At 55.4% G+C, this 23783-nt stretch overlaps 1 protein-coding gene across 5 annotated transcripts; it reads left to right on the top strand.

Annotated features, from left to right (window-relative positions):
• Window positions 1-1528: 1528 nt before the first annotated feature.
• Window positions 1529-22524, top strand: TAT (tyrosine aminotransferase). 5 transcript variants are annotated; one of them, XM_084812499.1, is made up of 12 exons: window positions 1529-1714; window positions 6577-6827; window positions 6928-7032; window positions 7496-7563; window positions 7769-7927; window positions 8243-8381; window positions 8658-8710; window positions 9002-9154; window positions 9731-9859; window positions 19477-19560; window positions 19807-19905; window positions 21897-22524. In XM_084812499.1, exons 2-12 carry the CDS (start codon window positions 6593-6595, stop codon window positions 22038-22040), a joined length of 1368 nt encoding a protein of 455 aa, XP_084668625.1. In that variant the 5' UTR covers window positions 1529-1714; window positions 6577-6592; the 3' UTR covers window positions 22041-22524. The 5 variants fall into 5 exon arrangements, with proteins under 5 accessions (XP_084668625.1, XP_084668627.1, XP_084668626.1 ...); XM_084812500.1 differs by lacking the exon at window positions 1529-1714 and adding an exon at window positions 5067-5144; XM_084812497.1 differs by lacking the exon at window positions 1529-1714 and adding an exon at window positions 5997-6203.
• The last annotated feature ends 1259 nt before the right edge of the window (window positions 22525-23783 follow it).

Below are 23783 nucleotides of genomic sequence, written 5' to 3'. Positions count from 1 at the left end.
GTACAAACCTGGCAGAAGTGCTTGGGCTTCCAGTTCTCTGGTGCGGCTCCCAGAACTCTGTCCCTCAGCTCCTGGAAGCCAGAGCAATGGATCCCTTGCAGGCTTCCTGAGGGCCTTGAGACATTGGTGGGGTCCTTCCTTCCAACGAGGCTCCAGCTTCAGGCTCCAGGGTGGGCCTGTCCTAGAATGGGCCCTGTGATCACAGTGAATGGGCCCCTCTGGAGCCGGGGGGGGCAGGCCAGAGAGGAAGCCCCCCTGCGGGGCGGGGCAGACTCCCAGCCCCCCTGGCTGAAAGGACTTGGCCTCTGCTCTTGGGCTGCAGGGCCCGTTTCCAGCAGGGGAGGGAAGGCTGCGCCTGTCGTCAAAGCAGGTGGCCTTGGCTGGGCCAGCTGGCTGGCCGTCAGCCAAGCCCATGTGTGGGGAGCCTGCAGAGTGATCCTACTGCGGCGGTGGCTGCCAGGAGCAGGGTCTGGAGGGGAGGGCTGGGGTCTTCCTTTGGGCCAGCTGGCCTCCGTTCGCCTCATGCAAATGCCACCATCTCTCTTGCCCCAGTGGCGGTTCCTGACTTCAGGGAGTCTGGCCTAGAAGCAGTGGTGGCTGGTGGCCAATGTGACTGGGGTCGGGGGGCAGAGAGCAGGTCAGCAGAGGCGGGGCCAAGGGGTCTGCAGAGGCGCAGCTAAGTGCTCACAGTTATTAAATATTTAATATTAAATTCATTCAGGCCCCCTCATTCACAGGCAGAGATGCAACACAATATTAAATTCACCAAGCGGCTCTGTGGCTTAAATAAAATAGGCCAGAGAGAGAGACCGACTTCTCCTCTCACATCCATCCATCCATCCTGCTGCTGCTGCTTCTGCCTCCTCTCCTTGGCTGAGAGAGCAGAGCCTGGAGCAGACATAGCGATGAGAGAGGGGAGCGCTGAGCACCTCACCGGCACCCTCCGACCCGTCCCTTTGGGAGGGATCAGGGCTGGATCCGGTTGTATGCCTGCCCTAGAAAGGCTTTGCTTTTGCCATTTTTGTGTGCGTGCACTCGTGCACTTAATGTGCCGACGGGAAGGCTGCCAGACCAGGGGCTCCTTCTGTGGCGGCGGCAGCCACCGCCGCTGCCGCCACGGCCACTGCTGGGACTCACAGTGGTTTTATTTATTAACGGGGGGGGGGGGGCAGAAAACACACAGCCCCCTGATTCCACCAGCCCAGCCTAGGAGGCTGAGGAGGGGTTCCAAGGCTCTGTTCCAGCCCCTTGGCCCACGACTGCATCTTGCACCAAGATTGACTCAGGTCACACAAGGATGGATGGGCCATAGGCAACTCTGGTCTGGTGAGTAATGGAGGAGGTGTGCTTCCTTCTGAGTAACCAAGCATGCTCGTTTCCTATTCCTGGCTTACCCCTGCTGGGTGGGATACCATCTCTCTTGCTGCCCTGGAGGAAGATGCTTATGCTGGCCCAGAGATGCCCTTGAGGGCTCAATGGGCTGTGGCCAGGCCAAGCTGGTGGGGGGGTGGCCCGGAGCAGGGGAAGTGGAGCAGGAGCAAGCTCCACCCCGGCAATGGTGTAAACGCGGCCTGCCCATTGCAGTCAGGAGCACGCCGCCCCTTGTTTGCAGAGCGCCCAGCTGCTTCAAGGCCATAGAGGTGAGGAGGGCAGAGGCTGCAGCACAACAGGCCCTGCAAGTGGAAGAAAATGGGAAGGCAGCAGGCAAATAGCGGTGAGGAAATCGGCCAATATTGACTTTGGCTTCAGAGAGGGGTGCGGGGAGGCGGTCCATGCAGAGACGTTGTTCCCTTCCTTCCCATTACACAACAGCTTGCTGTGGCGAGTCTCAAATCACCGAGTCCTGGTGCCCTCCCAGCCCAGCGGGACCCAGAGTTCAGGGGCCTCGCGCAGGTCTTTGGTGGTGGGCACAAAGAAGCTGTGGATTGGTGCCATGTGGTGGCTGCTGCTGAAGGGAAGAGGAAAAGAATCCAGCTCCAAGGGAGCATAGGCCACCCACCACCTCCCTCCAGGAGGGAGGGGCAAGGGACAGGCGGGTAATGCTGGGTGCAGGGCGGGGGGATGCTTGCTGCCTTGCCCCCGCTTCCCAGCCTGTGTCAAGTCTCCCACTCAGCAAAGGACCCAACTGCTTTGGGGCCCTCAAGCAGAAAGCTGCCTTGGATCTGCCCCCCAGGGTTGGGGAAAGGGGACGGGGCGGAACCAGGCAGCTGCCATTGCAGAAACATTCCTCTTGGTACTGCCAGGTGAGGAGGGCAAGCAGCTCTCCGTGGGCCACAGGGGTCTGAGACAGCCCAAAAGCCCCAAATGGTCTGGTGTCCTCAGGCAGTGTGGAAACAGCGGCAAGGACTGCTGTTCTTCTGACAACTGAAAACATGGCATGGGACGGTTGCCCACGTCAGGGCCACAGAGAAATCAAGGCCCCCTGGGCTAAACTAGCCATGACATTTGTCACATACCTGGCCTGTGCGCAGTCGATACTCCGTTACTAAATGGTCAGTGCAACGGAGGATGCGGGGTTAGATCGAGACCATGGCATGGGGAGAGGGTCCCTGTAACCCATTGTCCCATTGCAGTCAGTTCCAACTGGAAGGTGTCCTCGCTCCCGCCCCTGCCCCCCCCCCCCCGGTTGCAATGGAAGGAAAGCTCTGGCTGGCACCGGGGGCAGTGGAAGCATCTGCTCTGCCTAGAGGAATCACCAAGGACGGGGGGGTGGGGGACTGGAATTGTCCCTCAGATAAAGGGCCCTGCAAAGGAGGGAGGAGGAAGCTGCCTGGAGAAGGCAGGCTGGGGAAGCAGCCCAAGCGGGTCCAGAGGCTGAGCAGAGCAGGGGTGACAGGGTGGGAGGAGAAGCGGGTGGGCCGGAGCCCGGGAGCTGCCTTTGGTGGAGGTGGGGGAGTTTGGAGGGGGTGGTTCGCAGGGTTTGCCCACCTTTCTCCCATGGTGCTAAAAGCCTCATCACCACTCTCTCGGCCCCGCCTGGCTGCAGTTCCACCCCAGGAAGGGGTTTCAGGGGCGGCTCCCCCAGGCACTCCCTCCCATCCCATCTGCTGATCGCCTGCCTTGTGCAGCCAGGCTGTCACCTAGGAGCATCAGAAGCAGCCTCTGCCTCCCACATTGGGGTCTTGGCCCATCTAGCCCACTCTTGTCCCCTGCATGGCAGCATGGTGCCCCCTCCCTCCCTCCAGGCTTTGGGGCAGGAGTTTCCCCAGTCCTGCCTGGAGATGCTTCTGGGGATTGGGGGTCGAACCAAGGACCTTCTGCGTGCAGAGCGGGGGCTCCACCACTGAGCCACGGCCCCTCCTCATCCTTTGTCATCCCCAGGGCGCTGATCCGCAGGTGGACCACTGTTCGTCTCTGGCCTAAGAACACAGGAAGAAGGCTCAGCTCTTCTTCATAGGAAAGTTCAGCTAGAAAGATAAAATGAGATGTCTTGGCACCTAAGAATGAGATCAGAACAAGAATGAAATGGCTTGGCGCTACAAAACTCCCTTTCCGTGAGAAAACGGAAGGAAGAGGAGGCTGCCCAGCTGCACCGGCAGCAATATATTTGGCCCAGCTCAGTTGAGCTCAGTGCCCAATTCACTGTTCCTGGCAGCAGCACAGAAGGTGGAGGGCAGAGGCCATCTGGGTTGCATCAATTTGGCGGTGGTGGCGGGGGCTTTTTGCCAGGCAGGCACCCAAGGTGGGGTGGAGGGAGTGTCTCAAGGCCACCCCTCCCACCCACCCTCTGCGGGGGCTGCAACATCCAGGTCTCCCATGTAGCACAAGGGGGTGAGGCAGGAGTGGGGGAGGTAGATGGTTCTGGCTCCAGCAGGGACTGAGGGCATGGTGGAGAATGGCACTGAGGGCCAGTCAGTAGAGAGAATGGTGCCATGAACTGGCCCTGGGCAGAGGGGGTACTGGCTCGGCTCGGCCAGGGCTGGATGAGGTGGTGCCCGCTGTAGGACCACAGGAGAGAGCCCCCCCCCCAACACAGCTCCTCAACTGCCCCTTTCTCTCCCTGCACAGCCACCTCGGTGCTGGCCTCCTTGCTGTCCAGTGCCCACTGCAGAACTGCATGGACTTCTCAGCACAGAGGTGCTCCGGGGCCCCTCGGGGGCGGGGGGGAGAGGCCTGAAGTGCTGGTGCCGGCAAGGGGACCAGACCTTGCCCTCCACGCCAGTTTGCAGCCACCTTCCGCGCATGGGCGCAGCCTTGCTTTGCTGTCTTGTGCCGGTATATCAGGGTGCCTTGGAAGCACCCGGGTGATGTGCCAGTCGTTGCCTGCTCACCTGCTGCCGTAGGCTGAATTGGCTCCCCCGCCATGAAGGAGGATCAGCCCCCTTCTCCCTGAAGACTCCTGGGGCTCTTGCCAAGGCATCCTTCGGCCTCCAGCTGGGGGGTTGGGGGGCGGGGGCGGACAGGCAGGCTGGCTGTGGTAGGAGGAGGGGGCAAGGCCTCATCAGCTGCTGAGTTCAGCTCCTTCACTTGCTTGGGGGCGGGGGCTGGAGGGGCGCATTCGGGACCCTTGATGAAGCTTTGCAGTGTGGACCTGGAGGTGGTGGGACTGGCCCAGCCAATTGCATCAGGCTCCTTGAGATGCCAGGACTGCCAGATGGAGCCCTGCCCCACTGAGGCACTGACAGAGTCAACTCTCTGGGCTCCTGCTGGGCCCCATGGGCCTCTCTCTCTCTCTGGCACGCAAGGGTGCTGTCTTCCCCCAGCCATGGCTGCAGGCTTCCCCTGGGCTGCCTTGGCCCAACTTGTGGGGAACGCTGCCCCCATTTCTGAGTAGGGCCTTGGGAGCGGAGTCCTGCACTCCCTTCATTGCAACGGGGGGGGGGGGGCTAGAGACAGCCAGGAGGCAGGGTGGGCTCTTCTCTGAAAGTTAATGTGCAGAGAGTGTTTGGAGCCAGGCTATGGCCGGGCTGGGGGTGTCTCTGGGTGGGGAGAGCAGCCCTCCCTATCAGCCAATGGCTAAAGGTCTCCCAGCTGACTCCCAGTTCTTGGCAGGGGACCTGTGCTGGGGCTGCTGCTGGCTGCCTGGCGCACATAAAAGGGCCCCAGGCAGCCAGGCAGGCGCTGGCTTTCCCATTCAGCTGTGCTGGAGCAGGCAGAGTGGGCGGCCAGGCGCATCCAGGCAGCCACCTCTCTAGGCGTCTCAGGTAAGATGCCTGAGGATGGGCTGAGCCCATGGGCCGTTGGGAAGCCAGGAAGGGTGAAGGTGGCATGGCCGATCCCATCTCCCTGGCGGGCTTCCGGGTGGAGGGAGGGCTCCCAGGCCTGGAGCGGTAGCCTGGTTTTTCTTCCTGGACGGATTTTCTGTGGTATGAAAAAAAAACGGGCAAAGCCGTGGGAAAACATGGGAAGGTTATGAGAAGACGTCATCTGCTGGATCTCCCATAAAATACCATGAATGTGGCAGGGCGACCCATGTGCACACCCCACCTGAGACCCGGGGGTGACCTGATCACAGGCACCGGCGATGGTGGGGTGGGGAAAGGGAGACGGGGGCTTGGGCCTGCGGCCGGTGGCGGCGGGGAGGACTCCCGGAGCGAAGAGCAGAGCTGCGGCTACTGCAAGGGAGCGGGGCCGCGGCGTTGCCCATGGCCAGCCGGCCGCATTCGCGCTGGAGACTGCAGCGCGAGCCCCGACGGGAGGGCGCCCCGCTCTGTCGCGGAGGGCAAGCCCGCTGCCCCGGCCCGGGCCACGACAGGGCGGCCGCCGGCCAGCGCGCCGAGGCGCGGCAGCGCAGAGGGGCCGCGGGTGGCCCGCGGGAGCCTCTTGCAGCCGCCGCTGCCCGCTGCCCGCGCCAGCCAGGCGCCCACCGACCTCGCGGCTCCGCGCTCTCCGCCGGGCGCGCGTGGCTCCGTGGCGAGGGGAGGGCGGCCGCGGAACGCGCGGGGGCCTCCGCCCTCCTGGCGGGCGGGGCTCCTCTCGCGCCCAGCGCAGCGGGGGCTGCTAGCGAAGCCCGGCACCGGCAGGGGCCCTCGGCTCTCCGACCGCCGCGCCGCGCCCTCAGCAGTGGCGAGCCCTGGAGCCGGGCGGCTTCCTTTGGGTGTCAGCCTGCTTCCCTGAATGCGCTTGGCTCTCCGGACAAGGAAGCGGCCAAGCAGCGCTTATCTGATCCTTCGCCGTGAAGCGGTGTTCACAGAATCACAGAATGGGAGGGCTGGAAGGGGCCTGCGAGGCCATCGAGTCCGACCCCGGCTCAGCGCGGGAAGGTTGTTTATTTGTAGTAGCCTTTCACCTGGTGAGACCCCAGTCCGGGGGCGGCGGCGGGGCTGCATTCGTAGCTCTGCCTCTTGGCCCCGCTGCGTAGCGCTTTGGAGGCGAACCCGGAGCAGCCTCCGCCCCCCCCCCCCGGCGCTCGGAGGCCCAAGCGCACATCCCCCTGCCCGGGAAGGGCGGATCGGAGGGCAAATCGGGGTTTCCCATCCAGGCCAGCTGCAGGCCTCCTCCCGCACCGTCGCCCTCGTGCTTTCCCGTAGCTGCGCTGGGACGGCCGCATCGGGCCGCTTGGGCAGAGCTCTGCAGGGGCAGGAGCTCGCTTGGCTCCGGGCTGACCTTCGCCTGCGCCTTGTGCCCCCTGTGCAGGCTCTCCTTGCCGGAAATGGACCCCTACCTGATCCAGGTGAACGGCAACAGTGCCCTGCCCTCCCTCCTCGATGTCCATGTCAACCTCACTGGAAGGGGCCCCGCTTCAGGCAAGGGGAAAGGCCGCAAGCCCCACTGGGCTGTCCGGGCCTCCGAAATGTCCAAGAGGACCTTCAACCCCATCCGAGCCATTGTGGACAGCATGAAGGTGGAGCCCAACCCGCAGAAACCGCTCATCTCCCTATCCATAGGTAAACGCAGGGCGGGCAAGCAGGGGCCCTGGGAGCCCTGAGGGTGTCAGCTGCTGCCCAACCCAGCCACAGGGTGCTTCTGCCTCCTCTTCCTCCACAGGAGACCCCACCGTCTTTGGGAACCTGCCTACAGATGAGGAGGTCACAGAGGCGATGAAGGACGCCCTGGACTCGGGCAGATACAATGGCTATGCGCCGTCTGTGGGTCAGTCCCCGCAGACTGTGGAGAGAGTGTGGGAGCCACCCTGGCTAGGGAGGGCAGTGGACGGGAAGGCCGCTTCCCAGGTGGCAGTGGCAGAGCACGGCCTGGGGGGACACTGGAGATCCCACAAAAGCTGCCTTGGGGGGGCACTTCCCTGCGGCTGCTCGGCAGGGCACCCATGGCGAGAGCCGGGCCTCAGGGCAGTGGGTCAGAGGCCCGGCCTCTGTGGGAGCTCCAAGCCCCAGCCAAGCTGGGGGACTTTCAGGGCACCGCTTGGTGGGATGGTCCAGGTGGCTCACATCTGCGAGCCAAACAATGTGGGCAGCACCAAAGTGCTGCTGTCCTCCATGCACGTGTGTGGTGGTGGTGGGGCCTTCCTGCTCCCAGAGTGGAGCTCACGCTCTCTGTTTCGGGGCCTGGCGAGGAACAGGGCATTCACCCCGCTCTCCCTCCAAATGCAATGCAGGGTACTTGTCTTGCCGAGAGGTGGTTGCAGGCTACTACAGCTCCCCAGAGGCCCCTCTGGAAGCACAGGTAACACCGCCTGTCCTGTGGGGGGCAGCAGGGGAGGGGGCCCCTCCCCTCCCCCTCCCCCCCACTCCTTGCCACACCAGGCGTTGGCAAGGCCTGGCCCAAAGGACCCCTGCCCTTGGGGCTCTTGGGCCTGCCTCTGCTGCGGCCAGGGAGGGAGGCATCTGCCGCCCGCTCAGCTCACGGCTGCCTGCGCCCTTCTTTGCAGGATGTGATCCTGACTAGTGGCTGCAGCCAGGCCATTGAGCTGGCCCTGGCCGTGCTGGCCAATCCTGGGCAGAACATCGTGGTGCCGCGCCCTGGATTCTCCCTCTACAAGACCTTAGCTCACTCCCTGGGGATTGAGGTCAAGTTCTACAACCTCTTGGTAAGCTGGGGGCAGAAGGGGCGCAGCGCTGCGCAGCACGCAGGCACTCCCTGGCAGGGGCTCTCTGCCCATCCTGCTCTGCAGGTCTCAGCTGGTGATCCAGGCTCAAGGCCCAGAGAAGAGTGCTGCGCCTTGCCACTTCCTCCTTGGACTGGGCCCCAAATCCTGGCAGGGAGGTCCAGAGCAGCAGGGAATCAATGTGTGGGGGACTGTCCTGGCCAGCCAGTGGTCCCCCCAGCGCCCCTCCCACAGCAGCTGCCTGCTGGTGCCCAGTTGCCTGGCAAGAGAGGTGTTCCTCACTCTCCCCTCTTCCAGCCAGAGAAGTCCTGGGAAATCGACCTGAAGCAAATGGAGTCACTGGTGGACGACAAGACCGCCTGCCTGGTTGTGAACAACCCCTCCAACCCCTGCGGCTCCGTCTTCAGCAAAAGCCACCTCCAGAAGATCCTTGCAGGTGCGTCTCCGGCTTCCCTGGGGATTTCTGGGGTGCGCCCGAAGCTGCTGTGCTGGGGGTGGCTTTGCACGGCCCCCTGCCCTCCTCCTCCTCCTGTGGGCTGGTCCCACAGGACACTCTGGGGCTGCCTTGGGCCCCACAATGGCTGAAGCCACCCCCCCCCCACTGATTGTGACCCTAAGGCTGCTGGCATGGGAGCCGCATGGCGGCGTTCGGCCTGCCCCGCTTCCGGGCCTGGGTGGATGACCAGCCTCCTTTCTCTCACATCTTGCCCAGTGGCCTCCAGGCAATGCGTTCCCATCTTGGCTGATGAGATCTACGCAGAGATGGTGAGTGAGGTGGCGGCTCTTGCCTGTCGGACAGCAAAGCAGCGTGGCCGGCACCCTTGTTCCCTGGGGCCCTCGTGGACACGAGGAGGGCGCCTCCGTGCGCCACGCTGGCAGTGGCTGGGCTCCCTCCTTCTCCTGGAAACTGAGCCTGCTGCACAGGGCCCAGAGCATTCCCTTGGAGAGAGCCCTCCTGGGCAGCCCGTGTCCGGTTTGGACAGGGCTGGATGGTGTGTGCATGTTTGAAAGCACTTCCATCGTGGCTCCCTGTGATCCCTTTGCCTCTTCCCCCAGGTGTTTGAAGACTGCAAATACGAGTCCCTTGCCAAAGTCAGCACCAATGTGCCCATCCTGTCATGTGGAGGTCTCGCCAAGCGCTGGCTGGTGCCCGGCTGGAGAATGGGCTGGATCCTCATTCACGATCGCAGGGACATCTTTGGGAAGGAGGTAGGGAAGCCAGATGCTCTCTACTGCTGCTGCCCTGGCCATCTGTTCCCAGCGCAGTAGCTGCTCTGAGGGAGCCTGAAAGCAGAGTGGGGGATCAGATCCCAGCCCGAGCCCTTCGCAGCAGGTCTCCAAGGCCTGGGCCCACAGCTCCCTCTCAGCCAAGCCTCAGTGTGCATTTATGGTTCCTGCTAAGCTGGGGTATCACGGGAGCGGCATGCCCCCTCCCACACTTCTGGGAGACCTGGGCAGGGAAATCCACTCCAAACCCCCTCCCCAAAGGGCGCCAAGCAGGAGGAGGCTGCCTGGATGCTTCTCGGCTGCCTCCGGAGAGGCCTATGGAGTGCACAGGCATAGGTGGGCAAGAGCAGCCAAGGGGCCCTTCCCAGCCCTGGCACAGCGGGGGCAGCTCTGCCAAGTTTCCCTGGATTGCATGTCGATGCCTTCCTTGCTGGAGTGGACCAGCTGCCCGTTTGATTCAGGCAGGGATACACTGAGCATGGAGGCCGTGTGACCGAGGGGCTCCGTGGGAACAGCCGCTACCGCTCTCCCCTGAGTGCTTCCCTGCACCCTCTCCAGATCAGGGACGGCCTCCTGAGGCTGAGCCAGCGCATCCTGGGGCCCTGCACAGTGGTCCAGGGAGCTCTCGCACGCATCCTCCACCGGACCTCCCCTGAATTCTACCACAACACCCTCAGCTTCTTCAAGGTAAGCCCCACCCCTTTTCCAGAACATGCTGCCATAGGTCTACTTGTACTTAAAAGAACAGAAACAAGTGAAGGCAAAGCTGGAGTAGCAGATTGACAAAAAAACAAGACAAGGGCCAAGGAAAGGCCCCCTCATGTTCACCTCCCTCAGCCCCTTGGAGAGCCTCAGGGATGTGTCATGCCTTGGGTGGGCGGGGTATGGGGCTGCTCTTGGCTCAGCCGCCCCTGTGGAGGAGCTGCCCTGTGGTGCTGAGCACAGCGCAGCCACTTCCACCCCTTTCCTTCTCTCTGGTGCTTTTAATATTTATTTATCTATTACATTATATATATAGTTGTTGTTCAGTCGTGTCCGACTCTTCGTGACCCTATGGACCATAACACAACAGGCCTTCCTGTCCTGCGCTCTCTCCCGGAGCATGCTCAAGTTCATATTCATTGCATCCGTGATGCTATCTAGCCATCTCATCCTCTGCCGTCCCCTTCTCCTTTTGCCTTCAGTCTTTCCCAGCATCAGGGTCTTTTCCAGGGAGTTTTCTCTTCGCATTAGGTGGCCAAAATATTGGAGCTTCAGCTTCATTATCTGTCCTTCCAATGAGCACTCAGGGTTGATTTCCTTTAGGATGGACTGATTTGACCTCCTTGCAGTCCAGGGGACTCGTAAGAGTCTTCTCCAGCACCACAGTTCGAAAGCATCAATTCTTCGGCGCTCAGCCTTCCTTATAGTCCAGCTCTCACAGCCATACATTACTACTGGGTAAACCATAGCTTTGATTAGATGGACCTTTGTCGGCAAGGTGATGTCTCTGCTTCTTACTATGCTGTCTAGGTTGGCCATAGCTTTCCTCCCCAGGAGCAAGCGTCTTTTAATTTCATGGCTACAGTCACCGTCTGCGGTGATCTTGGAGCCCAAGAAAGTAAAATCTGTCACTGCTTCCATTTCTTCCCCTTCTATATGCCAGGAAGTGATGGGGCCAGATGCCATGATCTTAGTTTTTTTAATGTTGAGTTTCAAACCAGCTTTTGCACTCTCCTCTTTCACCCTCAATAAGAGGCTCTTGAGATCCTCTTCGCTTTCTGCCATTAGGGTGGTATCGTCTGCATATCGGAGGTTGTTGATAATTCTCCCAGCAATCTTAATTCCGACCTCTGATTCATCCAACCCGGCATTTCTCATGATGTACTCTGCATATAAGTTAAATAAGCAGGGTGACAATATGCAGCCTTGTCGTACTCCTTTCCCAATTTTGAACCAATCGGTTGTTCCATGTCCGGTTCTTACTGTTGCTTCTTGACCCTCGTACAGGTTTCTCAGGAGACAGGTAAGGTGGTCTGGTACTCCCATCACTTTAAGAATTTGCCACAGTTTGTTGTGATCCACACAATCAAAGGCTTTAGCATAGTCAATGAAGCAGAAATAGAGGTTTTTCTGGAATTCTCTTGCTTTCTCCATGATGCAGCGAATGTTGGCGATTTGATCTCTAGTTCCTCTGCCTCTTCGAAACCCAGCTTGTACTTCCGGTAGTTCTCGGTTCGCATACTGCTGAAGCCTAGCTTGTAGGATTTTGAGCATCACCTTGCTGGCATGTGAAATGAGCGCAATTGTGCAGTAGTTTGAGCACTCTTTGGCGTTGCCCTTCTTTGGAATTGGAATGTAAACTGACCTTTTCCAGTCTTGTGGCCACTGTTGAGTGTTCCAGATTTGTTGGCATATTGAATGCAGCACTTTAACAGCATCATCTTTTAGGATTTTAAATAGCTCGGCTGGAATACTGTCATCTCCGCTAGCTTTGTTGTTACTAATGCTTCCTAAGGCCCACTTGACTTCACTCTCGAGGATGTCCGGCTCAAGTTCAGTGACCGCACTATCATGGCTATCAGGGACATTCAGATCTTTCCTGTATAGTTCTTCTGTGTATTCTTGCCACCTCTTCTTAATCTCATCTGCTTCTGTTAGGTCCCTGCCTTCTTGGTCCTTTATCATGCCCGTCTTTGCACAAAACGTTCCCTTGAGATCTCCAATTTTCTTGAAGAGATCTCTAGTCTTTCCCATTCTGTTGTTTTCCTCGATTTCTCTGCATTGTTCATTTAAGAAGGCCTTCTTGTCTCTCCTTGCTATTCTCTGGAACTCTGCGTTCAGTTGGGTATATCTTCCCCTTTCTCCCTTGCTTTTCGCTTCCCTTCCTTCGTGAGCTACTTGTAAAGCCTCATCAGACAGCCACTTGGCTTTCTTGCATTTCTTTTTCTTTGGGATGGATTTCGTTGCTGCCTCCTGAACAATGTTACGGATCTCCGTCCATAGTTCCTCAGGCACTCTGTCTATCAGGTCTAATCCCTGAAATCTATTCCTCACCTCCACTGTATATTCATCAGGGATATGATTTAGGTCATACCTGAGTGGTTTAGTGGTTTTCCCGACGTTCTTCAATTTAAGCCGAAATTTTGCAAGAAGCAGCTCATGATCTGAGCCACAGTCAGCTCCAGGTCTTGTTTTGACTGACTGTATGGAGCTTCTCCATCTTTGGCTGCAAAGGACATAATCAATCTGATTTCGATATTGACCATCTGGTGACGTCCATGTGTAGAGTCGCCTCTTGTGCTGTTGGAAAAGAGTGTTTGCTATGATCAGCATGTTCTCTTGGCAAAACTCTATTAGCTTTTGTCCTGCTTCATTTTGTACACCAAGGCCATGCCTGCCTGTTATCCCGGTGATTTCTTGACTTCCTACTTTAGCATTCCAATCCCCTATGATGAAGAGGACATCTTTTTTTGGTGTTAGTTCTAGAAGGTGTTGTAGGCCTTCATAGAACCGATCAACCTCAGCTTCTTCGGCCTCAGTGGTTGGGGCATAGACTTGAATTACTGTGATGTTGAATGGTTTGCCTTGGATTCGTACTGAGATCATTCTATCATTTTTAAGATTGTACCCCAGTACTGCTTTTCCCACCCTTTTGTTGACTATGAGTGCTACTCCATTTCTTCTAAGGGATTCTTGCCCACAATAGTAGATATGATGGTCACCTGAATTAAATTCGCCCATGCCTGTCCATTTGAGTTCGCTGATTCCCAAGATGTCGATGTTCAATCTTGCCATCTCATGTTTGACCACCTCCAGCTTACCTTGATTCATTGATCTGACATTCCAGGTTCCTAAACAATATTGTTCTTTACAGCATCGGATTTTCTTTTCACCACCAGATACATCCACAGCTGAGTGTCCTTTCAGGTTTGGCCCAGCCGCTTCACTCTTTCTGGCGCTACTTGGAAATACCCTCTGCTGTTCCCAAGTAGCATATTGGACCCCTTCCGACCTGAGGGGCTCATCTTCCGGCGTCATATCTTTTAGCCTTGTGATACGTTCCATGGGGTTTTCTTGGCAAGAATACTGGAGTGGGTTGCCATTTCCTTCTCCAGTGGACCACATTTTGTCAGAACTCTCTGCCATGACCTGTCCATCTTGGGTGGCCCTGCACGGCATAGCTTATGGCTTCACCGAGTTACGCAAGCCCCTTCGCCACAACAAGGCAGTGATTTAGCTATTGATATATTGATCTAATTTTATTTCTACACTGCCCAATAGCCAAGGCTCTCTGAGCAGTTCACAAAAAATACAAAACATAATATAAAAACGTTTACAAACTTTAAAAACAATTTAACAGCTAAAAACAGTTACATTGAGATAATGGGACCCAATAAAACATCTGACACTAAAAGCCCTATCATGTGCTGTCATATCATCTGCCTGGGAGTAGAGGACAGGCTTAAACTGGTGCCAAAAAGATGGCACTGTGGGTGCCAGGCGGATCTCAGTGGGGAGATGATTCCACAGTCAGGGCCACCACCAAGAAGGCCCTCTCTCTCATTGTCGCCCTCTGAGCCTTCCTCAGAGGAGGTTTGTACCAGGAGAAGCACTCTGTCGGGTATCGTGGTCCAGAGCTGTGTACGGATTTTTAGGTCAAAACCAGTACCTTGTACTGGGCTTGGAAACATACAGGCAGCCAGTGCAAACAGGCCAGAATTGGTGTTATATATTCAGACCTTCTGGTCCCTGTTATCAATCTAGCCACTGCATTTTGCACTTCAGCTTCCAAACTGTCTTCAAAGGCAGCCCCATGCAGAGCACATTGCAGTGATCTAACCCGGAGGTTACCAGAGCATGGACAACTGAAGCCAGGTTATCCCTGTCCAGATAGGGGCGTAGCTGGGCCACCAACCAAAGTTGGTAGAAGGCACTCCGTGCTACTGAGGCTGCCTGAGCCTCAAGTGAGAAAGATGGCTTCAGGAGGACCCTGAAGCCATCAAGCTATGAACCTGCTCTTTCATGGGGAGTGCAATGCCATCCAGAACAGGTTGAGCATTCTTCATCGTGTCAGAAGAACCACCCACCAACAGCATTTCAGTCTCGTCTGAACTGAGCTTCAGTTTATTCGCCCTCACGCAGTCCGTTGTCACAGCCAACTACTGATCTAGCACATTTGCAGCCTCACCTGAAGAAGAGGAATAGGAGAGACAGAACTGTGTGTCATGAGCATACTGATGACAACGCACTCCAAAATTCCGGACGACCCCGCTCAATGGTCTCATGTAGATATTGAACAGTATGGGGGACAAAACTGACCCCTGCGGAACCCCATACTGGAGAATCCATGGGGCTGAGCAATATTCCCCAAGCATCACCTTCTGGAGCCAACCATCCAAGTGGGCACTCCAGGGAGCTAACAACAATAAAATACAGCTCATAAACAAAATCTTAACTAAAACATAAAAAAAGAAATCAGTTAAAAGCATAAAAAAAGAAATAAACAGCACTCAAACAGTTAAAAAACCCTTCATCAGCAGACCCATTTACATGCCAGAGCCCCACTCGAAGGAAGAGGTCCTTTGCCTGCCAGCAGAAAGGGGGCCAACCTACCCTCCCCCAGCCGGGAGTTCCAGAGCCTGGGAGTCTCGAGTCTCATAGAATCATAGAATAGTAGGGTTGGAAGGGGCCTACAAGGCCATCGAGCCCAACCCCCTGCTCAATGCAGGAATCCAAGTCAGATCATCCCTAAGAGATGGCTGTCCAGCCTCGTCTTGAACGCCTCCAGTGTGGGAGAGCCCACCACCTCCCCAGGTAATTGGTTCCATTGTCGTATTGCTCTAACAGTCAGGAAGTTTCTCCTGGTGTTCAGCCGGAATCTGGCTTCCTGTAACTTGAGCCCATTATTCCATGTCCTGCATTCTGGGAAGATGGAGAAGAGATCCTGGCCTTCCTGTCTGTGACAACCTTTCAAGTCCTTGAAGAGCGCTATCCTATCTCCCCTCAGTCTTCTCTTCTCAAGCCTAAACATGCCCAGTTCTTTCCGTCTCTCTTCATATGGCTTTGTTTCCAGTCCCCTGATCATCTCTGTTGCCCTCCTCTGAACCCTCTCCAGTTTGTCTGCATCCTTCTTAAAGTGTGGTGCCCAGAACTGGACACAGTACTCCAGATGAGGCCTCACCAGTGCTGAGTAGAGGGGAACTAGCACTTCCCGGGATTTGGAAGCTATGCTTCTATTAATGCAGCCCCAAATAGCATTTGGCTTTTTTGCAGCCACATCACCTTGCTCGCTCATATTCAGCTTGTGATCGACAACAATTCCAAGATCCTTCTCGCTTGTCGTGTTGTTGAGCCACGTATCCCCCATCTTGTAACTGTGCATTTGGTTTCTTTTTCCTAGGTGCAGAACTTGGCATTTATCCCTGTTAAATGTCATTCTGTTGTTTTCTGCCCAGTGCTCCAGTCTATCCAGATCACTTTGAATTTTGTTTCTGTCTTCCAAAGTATTAGCTATCCCGCCCAATTTTGTGTCATCTGCAAATTGGGTCAGCATTCCCTGCACCTCCTCCTCCAAGTCATTACTAAAAATGTTGAAGAGCACTGGGCCCAGGACTGAGCCCTGCGGTACCCTACTCGTTACCTCTCCCCAGTTTGAGAAGGTCCCACTGATAAGCACTCTTTGAATCCGATTCTGTAGCCAACCGTAGATCCACCAGATCGTTGTTTCATCTAGCCCACTTTGAGCTAGTTTGCTCATCAGGATATCATGGGGCACTTTGTTGAAAGCTTTGCTGAAGTCGAGGTATGTTATGTCTACAGCATTCCCATGGTCCACAAGGGAGATTACTTGATCAAAAAATGAGATCAGATTCGTCTGGCAGGACTTGTTCTTGACAAATCCATGTTGGCTTCGAGTAATCCCTGCATTGTTTTCAAGGTGCTTACAGATGGATTGCTTTACCCTCATAGTAAGAAGCAGAGACATCACCTTGCCGACAAAGGTCCATCTAATCAAAGCTATGGTTTTCCCAGTAGTAATGTATGGCTGTGAGAGCTGGACTATAAGGAAGGCTGAGCGCCGAAGAATTGATGCTTTCGAACTGTGGTGCTGGAGAAGACTCTTACGAGTCCCCTGGACTGCAAGGAGGTCAAATCAGTCAGTCCTAAAGGAAATCAACCCTGAGTGCTCACTGGAAGGACAGATACTGAAGCTGAAATATTTTGGCCACCTAATGTGAAGAGAAAACTCTCTGGACAAGACCCTGATGCTGGGAAAGACTGAAGGCAAAAGGAGAAGGAGAGGATGAGATGGCTAGATAGCATCACCGATGCAATGAATATGAACTTGAGCATGCTCCGGGAGAAAGCGCAGGACAGGAAGGCCTGGCGTGCTATGGTCCATGGGGTCACGAAGAGTCGGACACGGCTGAACGACTGAACAACAACAACAACAAACCAGAATTTTCCCAAGGATTGATGTCAGGCTGACTGGTCTGTAGTTCCCAGGTTCCTCCTTTTTACCCTTTTTGAAGATAGGGATATTAGCCCTCTTCCAGTCATCTGGCACTTCACCCATCCTCCATGATTTCTCAAAGTTAATAGACAGTGGCTCTGAGAGTTCGTCTGCCAGTTCCTTTATTACTCTAGGATGCAGTTCATCTGGCCCTGGAGATTTGAACTCATTCAAAGGAATTAGGTGTTCCTTGACCATATGCCTATCGATCTCAAGCTGCAATCCTGCCCCTTCAGCCTGTACTTCGCCTTTGCCAGAGGGGTCATAGACCCTCTTTTGGGAGAAGACAGAGCCAAAGTAGGAATTGAGCACCTCTGCCTTTTCTTTGTCATCTGTGATCATTTTGCCATCCTTATTTAATAGCTGAACCACCATTACTTTCCTGTCTCTCTTAGTATGCACGTAGCTGAAGAAAGCTTTTTTGTTGCTTTTAGCATCCCTCGCTAACCTCAGCTTGTTCTCAGCTTTAGCCTTCCTGACGCCATCCCTGCAATTCTGTGCTACCTGCCTGTACTCTTCCTTTTTTACTTGGCCTTCTTTCCACTTCCTATATATGTCCTTTTTTGTTTTCAGGTCATCTCTAAGCTTTTTGTGAAGCCACATTGGCTTCTTCTATTGTCTTCCACCTTTTCTTCTTGCTGGAATTGTTTGTAATTGTGCCTTGAGAATTTCCTTTTTTAAAAGCTCCCACCCATCTTGGACTCGCTTGCCATGGGACCTTACTGATCATTGTTTTGAGTTTATGAAAATCAGCTTTCCTAAAATCCAGGGTACGTGTTCGATTACACTCGGCTTTTGCTTCCCTTAGAGCCAAGAACTCGAAGTACAACATGGTCGTTTTCCCCTAGAGTTCCTGTAACTGCTACTTTATCCACTAAGTCATCTCTGTTGGTTAGGAGCAAGTCAAGGATAGCCGATCCTCTAGTTCCTTCCTCTCCTTTCTGTAGGAGGAAGTTATCCGCCACACAAGTCAGGAATTTCCTGGAGGGGCCATGTTTTGCAGAATTTGTCGCCCAACAAATATTGGGGAAATTGAAGTCCCCCATTACTACTACATCATGCTTCCTTAAAACATTGGCTATTTGCTTTTCAAAAGTGTCATCCTCGTCTTCTCCTTGATTGGGTAGCCGGTAGTATGACCACCAGGTTCCCTTTATTCTTTGCTCCATTTATTTTGATCCAGATGCTCTCGATGGGGCTACCAAGCTCCTCCTCCTGTATTTCTGTGCAGAGATACGTATTTTTCACATACAGTGCAACCCCACCTCCCTTTCTGTTCCTCCTGTTCTTTTTGAACAAGTTATATCCTTCAATTGCTGTATTCCAGTCATGAGAGTCATCCCACCAAGTCTCAGTTATACCTATCAGGTCATAATTTCCCTCCTGTATTAAGAGTTCAAGTTTGTTCTGTTTGTTTCCCATACTCTGGGCATTAGTATATAGACATCGAAGACCATGTGCTTCATAGTCTGGCTTTCTTCCTACATGTGTCTGAAAACTATTATTGGGCGCTATCAGAGCTGTTTTCTCCGTTGCAGTATATGCGCCTACGTCCATTGTTACCCCCAACTTTACATCTCCCTTCCCCGTAGGATTCCGTTTAAAGCCCTCCTGATGAAGTTCTTCATGCTGTGGCCAAACACATTCTTCCCATCCTTTGTGAGGTGCAACCCGTCCCTTGCCAACAGCCCATCTTCCAGGAAGTATAGCCCGTGGTCCCAGAATCCAAATCTCCCTCGTCGGCACCACCTTCGTAGCCAGTCCTTCATCCGGAGTATTTTTTGTTCCCTTTCTATCCCTCTTCTACCTACTGGAACTCTCCACGAAGCATGCCTCTGATGGTGGCAGGACCGAGAGAAGCACCTCCCCCAAGGAACTTAAAACCCAGGCAGACTTGCAGGGGAGAAGACGGCCTTTCAGGTGGCCTCGTCCCAAGCCGTACAGGGTTTTATAGGTCATAACCAACACTTTGCATTTTGGCCAGAAACAGACTGGTAGCCAGTGAAGCTGCTGTAACAAGGGAGTCACGTGCTCCCTGTAACTGGCCCGGTCAGCATTCTGGACCAGCTGAAGTTTCCAAATGGTTTCCAACAGCATCCCCACATAGCACACGTTAGAGTAGTCCAAACAGGACATAACTGAGACATGTGTGACTGTGCCCAGATCAGACATTTTCCAGTTTCGCTAGGATGCTCTGTGAACTGATTGCTTCCTTAATAATCCAGGTTGTTGCTGATGGATCAATTAAATCATTGTAAAATTTCATCTTAATTAAACCTCTGCATGAGTTCTTTTCTGTGGATATTGAAGAAAGCACCGTTTCTGTTAAGTGTGGGATTATTTACAAATTTGAGAACAAGACCTACTGCTAGTTGTTGGAAGGAAAGTTGAGTTTCACTATTTGGTTTTATTTATGGAAAGCTGGAATCTAGAATATTCGCCACCAGAACCAAAAATGGTTTCAAAAGTAAGTTTGATTCCTTTCTGTGCTGTGAAGATCCAGTCCTCAGTGGGTAACTTGCATGGCGATTAGCATATCAGCGAAAGGACAGCTGTTCAACTGTCCTGTCGGGGGCCAGGAGACGTTGAGGGAGGGGCGCAGCGCTGCTGTCTTCATACGCTACTGGCGAGGACAAGTTCAATTTGTGTGTGGGGGGGATCATTTCCTGGGCTGGGGCACGCTTTACTCCATAGGCACCCCCTTCGATCCTTGCTGTTCGCAGCCCTTGTGCTGTGGGGCTGGCCGGGCTGGCCCCACGAGGGCGCTGCCCGCCCCAGGCCTGACCAATCCTCTTCCCGCCCTTTGCAGTCCAACGCCGCCCTCTGCTACTCGGCCCTTTCTGCGGTCTGTGGGCTGCGGCCTGTCCGGCCCGCGGGAGCCATGTACCTCATGGTGAGTGGCCTCCTGCCCCAGGGGTGCTTGCAGAGCTGAGGGGGAGCCCCTGAGGCTTGGGGGGCGTCGGGTGCTTCAGCCTCTTCCCCAGCCCAAGGCTGCTCCGTGGATTCAGAGAGATCCCAGCTCCCTGCACGCAGGAGGCCGAGCAAGGCCTTTCCTCCGGAAGGTGCAGCGCGCGGGAGGCAGGGAGGGCACCGGCCACCCAGGCGGCCTTTGACTCCACCGCCTCCTCCTCCGCTGTAGGTGGGGATTCAGATGGAGCACTTCCCGGAGTTTGAGAACGACGTGGAGTTCACGGAGAGGCTCATCGCTGAGCAGTCCGTCTTCTGTCTGCCGGCGACGGTGAGTGTGTGTTCCGTCCCCAGAGCCTGCCTGGGACGTGTGGCGCCCGGGGCGCTTCCCGGCCAGAGAATAGGCCCAGCCCCCCTGCCCATGGGCCTCTGCTGCCCGCTCTTCTGGGTGCCCATGGTTTGCAGCCTAGTCCTGCCTGGCATGGCTTGAGGGCCCAGAGCCCGCCCCTCCCCACGCCTGCTGGCACAGCCCCCGCTGCCCTGGCTGCAGGGCAAGGCACTCCAGCACTTCTTCCCCAGGTCCGCTGCTGCCCATCACGCTCTCTCCTGCCAGTTAGTCTGGGAGAACGGCCCGGCCTTGTGCTCAGCGCCCAGTCGCTTCTCACCCTTCGCCTCTGACATTGCAAAATCAGCCTGGCTGAGGGCAGCGGCAGCAGTTGTGTCCACAGCACAGAAACCTGGGCTCCGTTGTCCTGGGAAGCATGGCGGAGGCCCCCGTGAGCTGAGCAGGGACAGCCCTCTGCTCAAGGGTGGCTGAGAGGCTCCTTCTGCGCTTCAGAGTGCTTCTGTGAACCGCCCAGAGCGCGTCGGCTATTGGGCGGTACAGAAATGATATAAATTCTGGGAGCCCACGTCATACTTTGGCCATGCTGGGCACTTGGTGCACGGTGTCTCATGGGCACGCTCAGTTCTGGCTGTGCTGTCTGGACTATATTGGACTGCAACCAGGGAGGACCACTGGGCCTGGAATTGGAGCGGAGAGCAAGGAGGCACATGGTGCTAAAGGCCAGGGAGGCTATTCTGCACTTGGACATCTCTTCCTACATGTGCGGGGAGGAGAGCGCAAACAGTTGGCCCTTTGAAACCAGCCTCTGAACCTCAGATCTGTCCAGCACAAGGGACTTTTCATTGGCTGTCTACAAGAGTCTGTATTCTAGGCAACATGGGGGGAGATGGCAGCCATTCCAGCGGCTCCCTCATTAGCTTCCCCTCCTCCTGTTCGGCTTGAGTAAAAGGACTGGCAATAACAATGATGGTGAAGGAGGGCTGGCCGGGCTTGCAGGAGCCCCCACCCCCAGGGCCCCACACAGTTGGGGGGCCCTAAAGCATTGCTCCGTCTCGTTCTTTTCCCAATGGGAGCCCAGAGTGGTCTCTGAAGGTGAGGAACACTGGATGCTGCCTTACACAGAGCCAGAATCCCGCCTGGTCCATTTAGCCAGCACTGCCAACACCGCCTGGCAGCCCTGGCTCGCTCTCCCGCTTTTCAGGCTGGGGTCTTTCCCAGCCCTACCTGGAGATGCTGTTGGGGATTGGACCCAGGGCCTTCTGCATGCAAGGTAGGGGCGCTGCCACTAGGCTAAAGCCCCCCTGCCGCTCTTTCTGGCACGATCCTGCCTGCGCTGTTGCTGGCTGGCCGGCCCAGGAATCTAGGACTGGGGTGGTGGGCTTCCAGATGAGGCTGTTGCGGTGCCAACATTGCCCTGCGTCATGTATGGTTTTAGCGGGGTCCACAACGCACGAGGCCTCATGCGTTTGATGGGTGGCACCAGGAGCCATCTACCTGGAACCACTCCTGGACTCTGCACAAATGTGCCATGTTTCAGGAACAATTGATGAAGCTACTTCCACAGTGAGCGTGGGCCAGGGCTGGCCAGCGGTGTGAATGGACGGAGGTGGGCAGCTGCCTTCTCTGAGTCCATCTAGCCCAGGACTGCCTCTTCTAGCTGGCAGAAGCTCTCAGAGCTCAGGCAGTGGGCGCTTCTGCTCCCGGTCCGCTGCCCAAGAGGTGCAGGGGAGCTGGCCCAGGGACTTTCTGCATGAAGCACAGGTGTAATGGAGCCTCCACATACTCCAGCCCAAAGTCCCTGAACTGCAACCCTACTGGGTCTGGCACCAGAGCCTGGCAGGGGCAGAGGGGAGGGTCACCCAGGTGTTTCTGGCCATTGGCTCTTTTCGGGGGTCTTAAAGCGTCTGGCCAGTACAGGACCTGCCTCATGTCACTGGTGCTGTGGGCTCAACCGTCTTCTCTGCTTCTCCTGCCAGTGCTTCGAGTACCCCAACTTCTTCCGGGTAGTGATCACCGTGCCCGAGGAGATGATGGCGGAGGCCTGCCAGCGCATCCAGCAGTTCTGCGAGAGGCACTACCAAGGTGGCGAGGGAACTCAGGACCTGGAATGTGACAAGTAGCCTGGGGCACCCAGCCCCGGCTGCCTCCACTCCATCTGCATTGAGTCATGCTCACAGGGGCTCTGCTGTGCTGCCCTCAGCATGCTGCCTCAGCACCACTGCCATGTTCTGGAGCCTGAGGCCCGTCCCCCTCAACTGGCGGTCCTTGTCCAGAGGCAGCCCCCCCGTCAGCACACAGCTTTGAGGGGAGCACCCAGTGACACTCCTTCCCTACATGCAGTCAGCCCTGGGCACTGGGTGCTCCTGGCAGACTCAGCAGTGGTGTGGGATGGACGCTTGCTGGAGCTGCCAGGAGCCCATGAGAAGGAACCCCCCACACCCATCCCCAAGCCAGGGGGGTCCTGTCCTTCTGCAGAGGCAGAGATGACCCCTGTGCTTGCACAGGCCATGATGGAGGCCCGCCTCTGCCCCTCTCCTCCTAGGCCTCTTTGAAGTTCCTAACTTATTGTAGCTTTTATATGAATAAATGCATGAAAAATGCCTGGCCTCGTGTTGGGATCTGGCTCTCCTACCAGGACATGCAAAACCCTCTTCAGGCAGCAGGGGCATGAAGAGGTGTGGCCTGAGAGAGGTCAGGGGGACTCTGGTCCAAGTGTGTGCGTGTGTTGGTGTGTAGAGTGAGGAAGGAAGGGAACAATGTCCTTGTGCCACCAGAGTTGCCTACCCTTCTCTTCTGAATGTGTACACTCAGACACCTGTTGCTGCCATCAAATTCAGACCAGCAGAAAAGACGGGGGGGTGTGAAGCCCCCCCCATTACCTACTGCCTCAAGCAATTCTCAGTACTGTTGCCTTCTAGGCCTTTTTGTCATGGCTATGGGGGTGCAAGTGTGCTTACCTCTCCCTCCCGGCAGAGCAATCTAAGAATGTTGGCCAGAAATCAACCCTGCCACTAATTCTGCCTTTCTTGTACTATTGTGGTCATGGCACTTATTACTTTCCCTACTCAACTTCCAAAGGGAATAGGCTCTTCTGTCATGAAAGCGGACACAATTCTCAGGACACTAGTCCCCAAGTCTTAATGGGATTCTGTTTGCTTTCTGGTTCTTCCAGTTCCGTCCGTCCGTCCATCCATCTCATTCTTTGTTCCAAAAGGATTCTCAGCAATGAAAAACAAGAATAAAACAGAGAGGTCAATGCCACGATAATGTGATGGGCAGAGCTGCCAAGGATGCTTCCAGACTGGCAGCTCCTTGAGCTAATAATTCGTTACTCTTCCACTGAAAGCAACAGGCAGAGGTGCAACTGACTTTACACATTACCTGGGGATATTGTGCATATTCTGTGTGTGCATCTAACTATGTTCCTTCCACACCAGCATCCTATGTTTGCTGCTGTTCTGTCTTTACTAAGGGGTGTGGTTTTGTTGTGGGTAGTGACATATTGGGCAGCTGAGCGTATCATAGCCCAGAATGCATTCACTGTACCTTTTGCAATGGGTGCCATTTTTATCAACCAATTATTATTTTTAACTGATCTGATAAGTAGTGCTACAGCGCTCTGGCTAATTATTTTTTGGGGAAAATCAATAAAATACTGAAATACCACTGAAAGAGCATTATAGCGCAATGCCCCTATAATACAATATATATGATAAAAATGATAGGAAAATGGCTATTTCAGCATTTATATATAATGGAAAAGTGCTACATAAAATCATGATTTTTTTTTAAAAAAGTGATAAAAATGATGCTTACTGCAAAGGTTATACTGAACAGGTGCTAAACTATGAGAGACCCATGCC

This window comes from Heloderma suspectum, chromosome 8, assembly GCF_057233095.1.
Source record: "Heloderma suspectum isolate Gila_16-S chromosome 8, 16-S_ref, whole genome shotgun sequence".
NCBI classification, from domain to species: domain Eukaryota; kingdom Metazoa; phylum Chordata; class Lepidosauria; order Squamata; family Helodermatidae; genus Heloderma; species Heloderma suspectum.
The sequence above is the reverse complement of the archived record's forward strand: the minus strand, read 5'-3'. Positions and strand labels throughout refer to the sequence as shown.

What these genes read in the sequence shown, in the direction of transcription:
- TAT (XM_084812497.1), top strand. Translation starts at nt 6,058, where the DNA reads ATGCGCTTGGCTCTCCGGACAAGGAAGCGGCCAAGCAGCGCTTATCTG. An exon ending in ATGAGATCTACGCAGAGATG is followed by an intron (nt 8,711 to 9,001) that starts GTGAGTGAGGTG and finishes CTCTTCCCCCAG; the next exon opens with GTGTTTGAAGACTGCAAATA. An exon ending in CGGGAGCCATGTACCTCATG is followed by an intron (nt 19,561 to 19,806) that starts GTGAGTGGCCTC and finishes CCTCCGCTGTAG; the next exon opens with GTGGGGATTCAGATGGAGCA.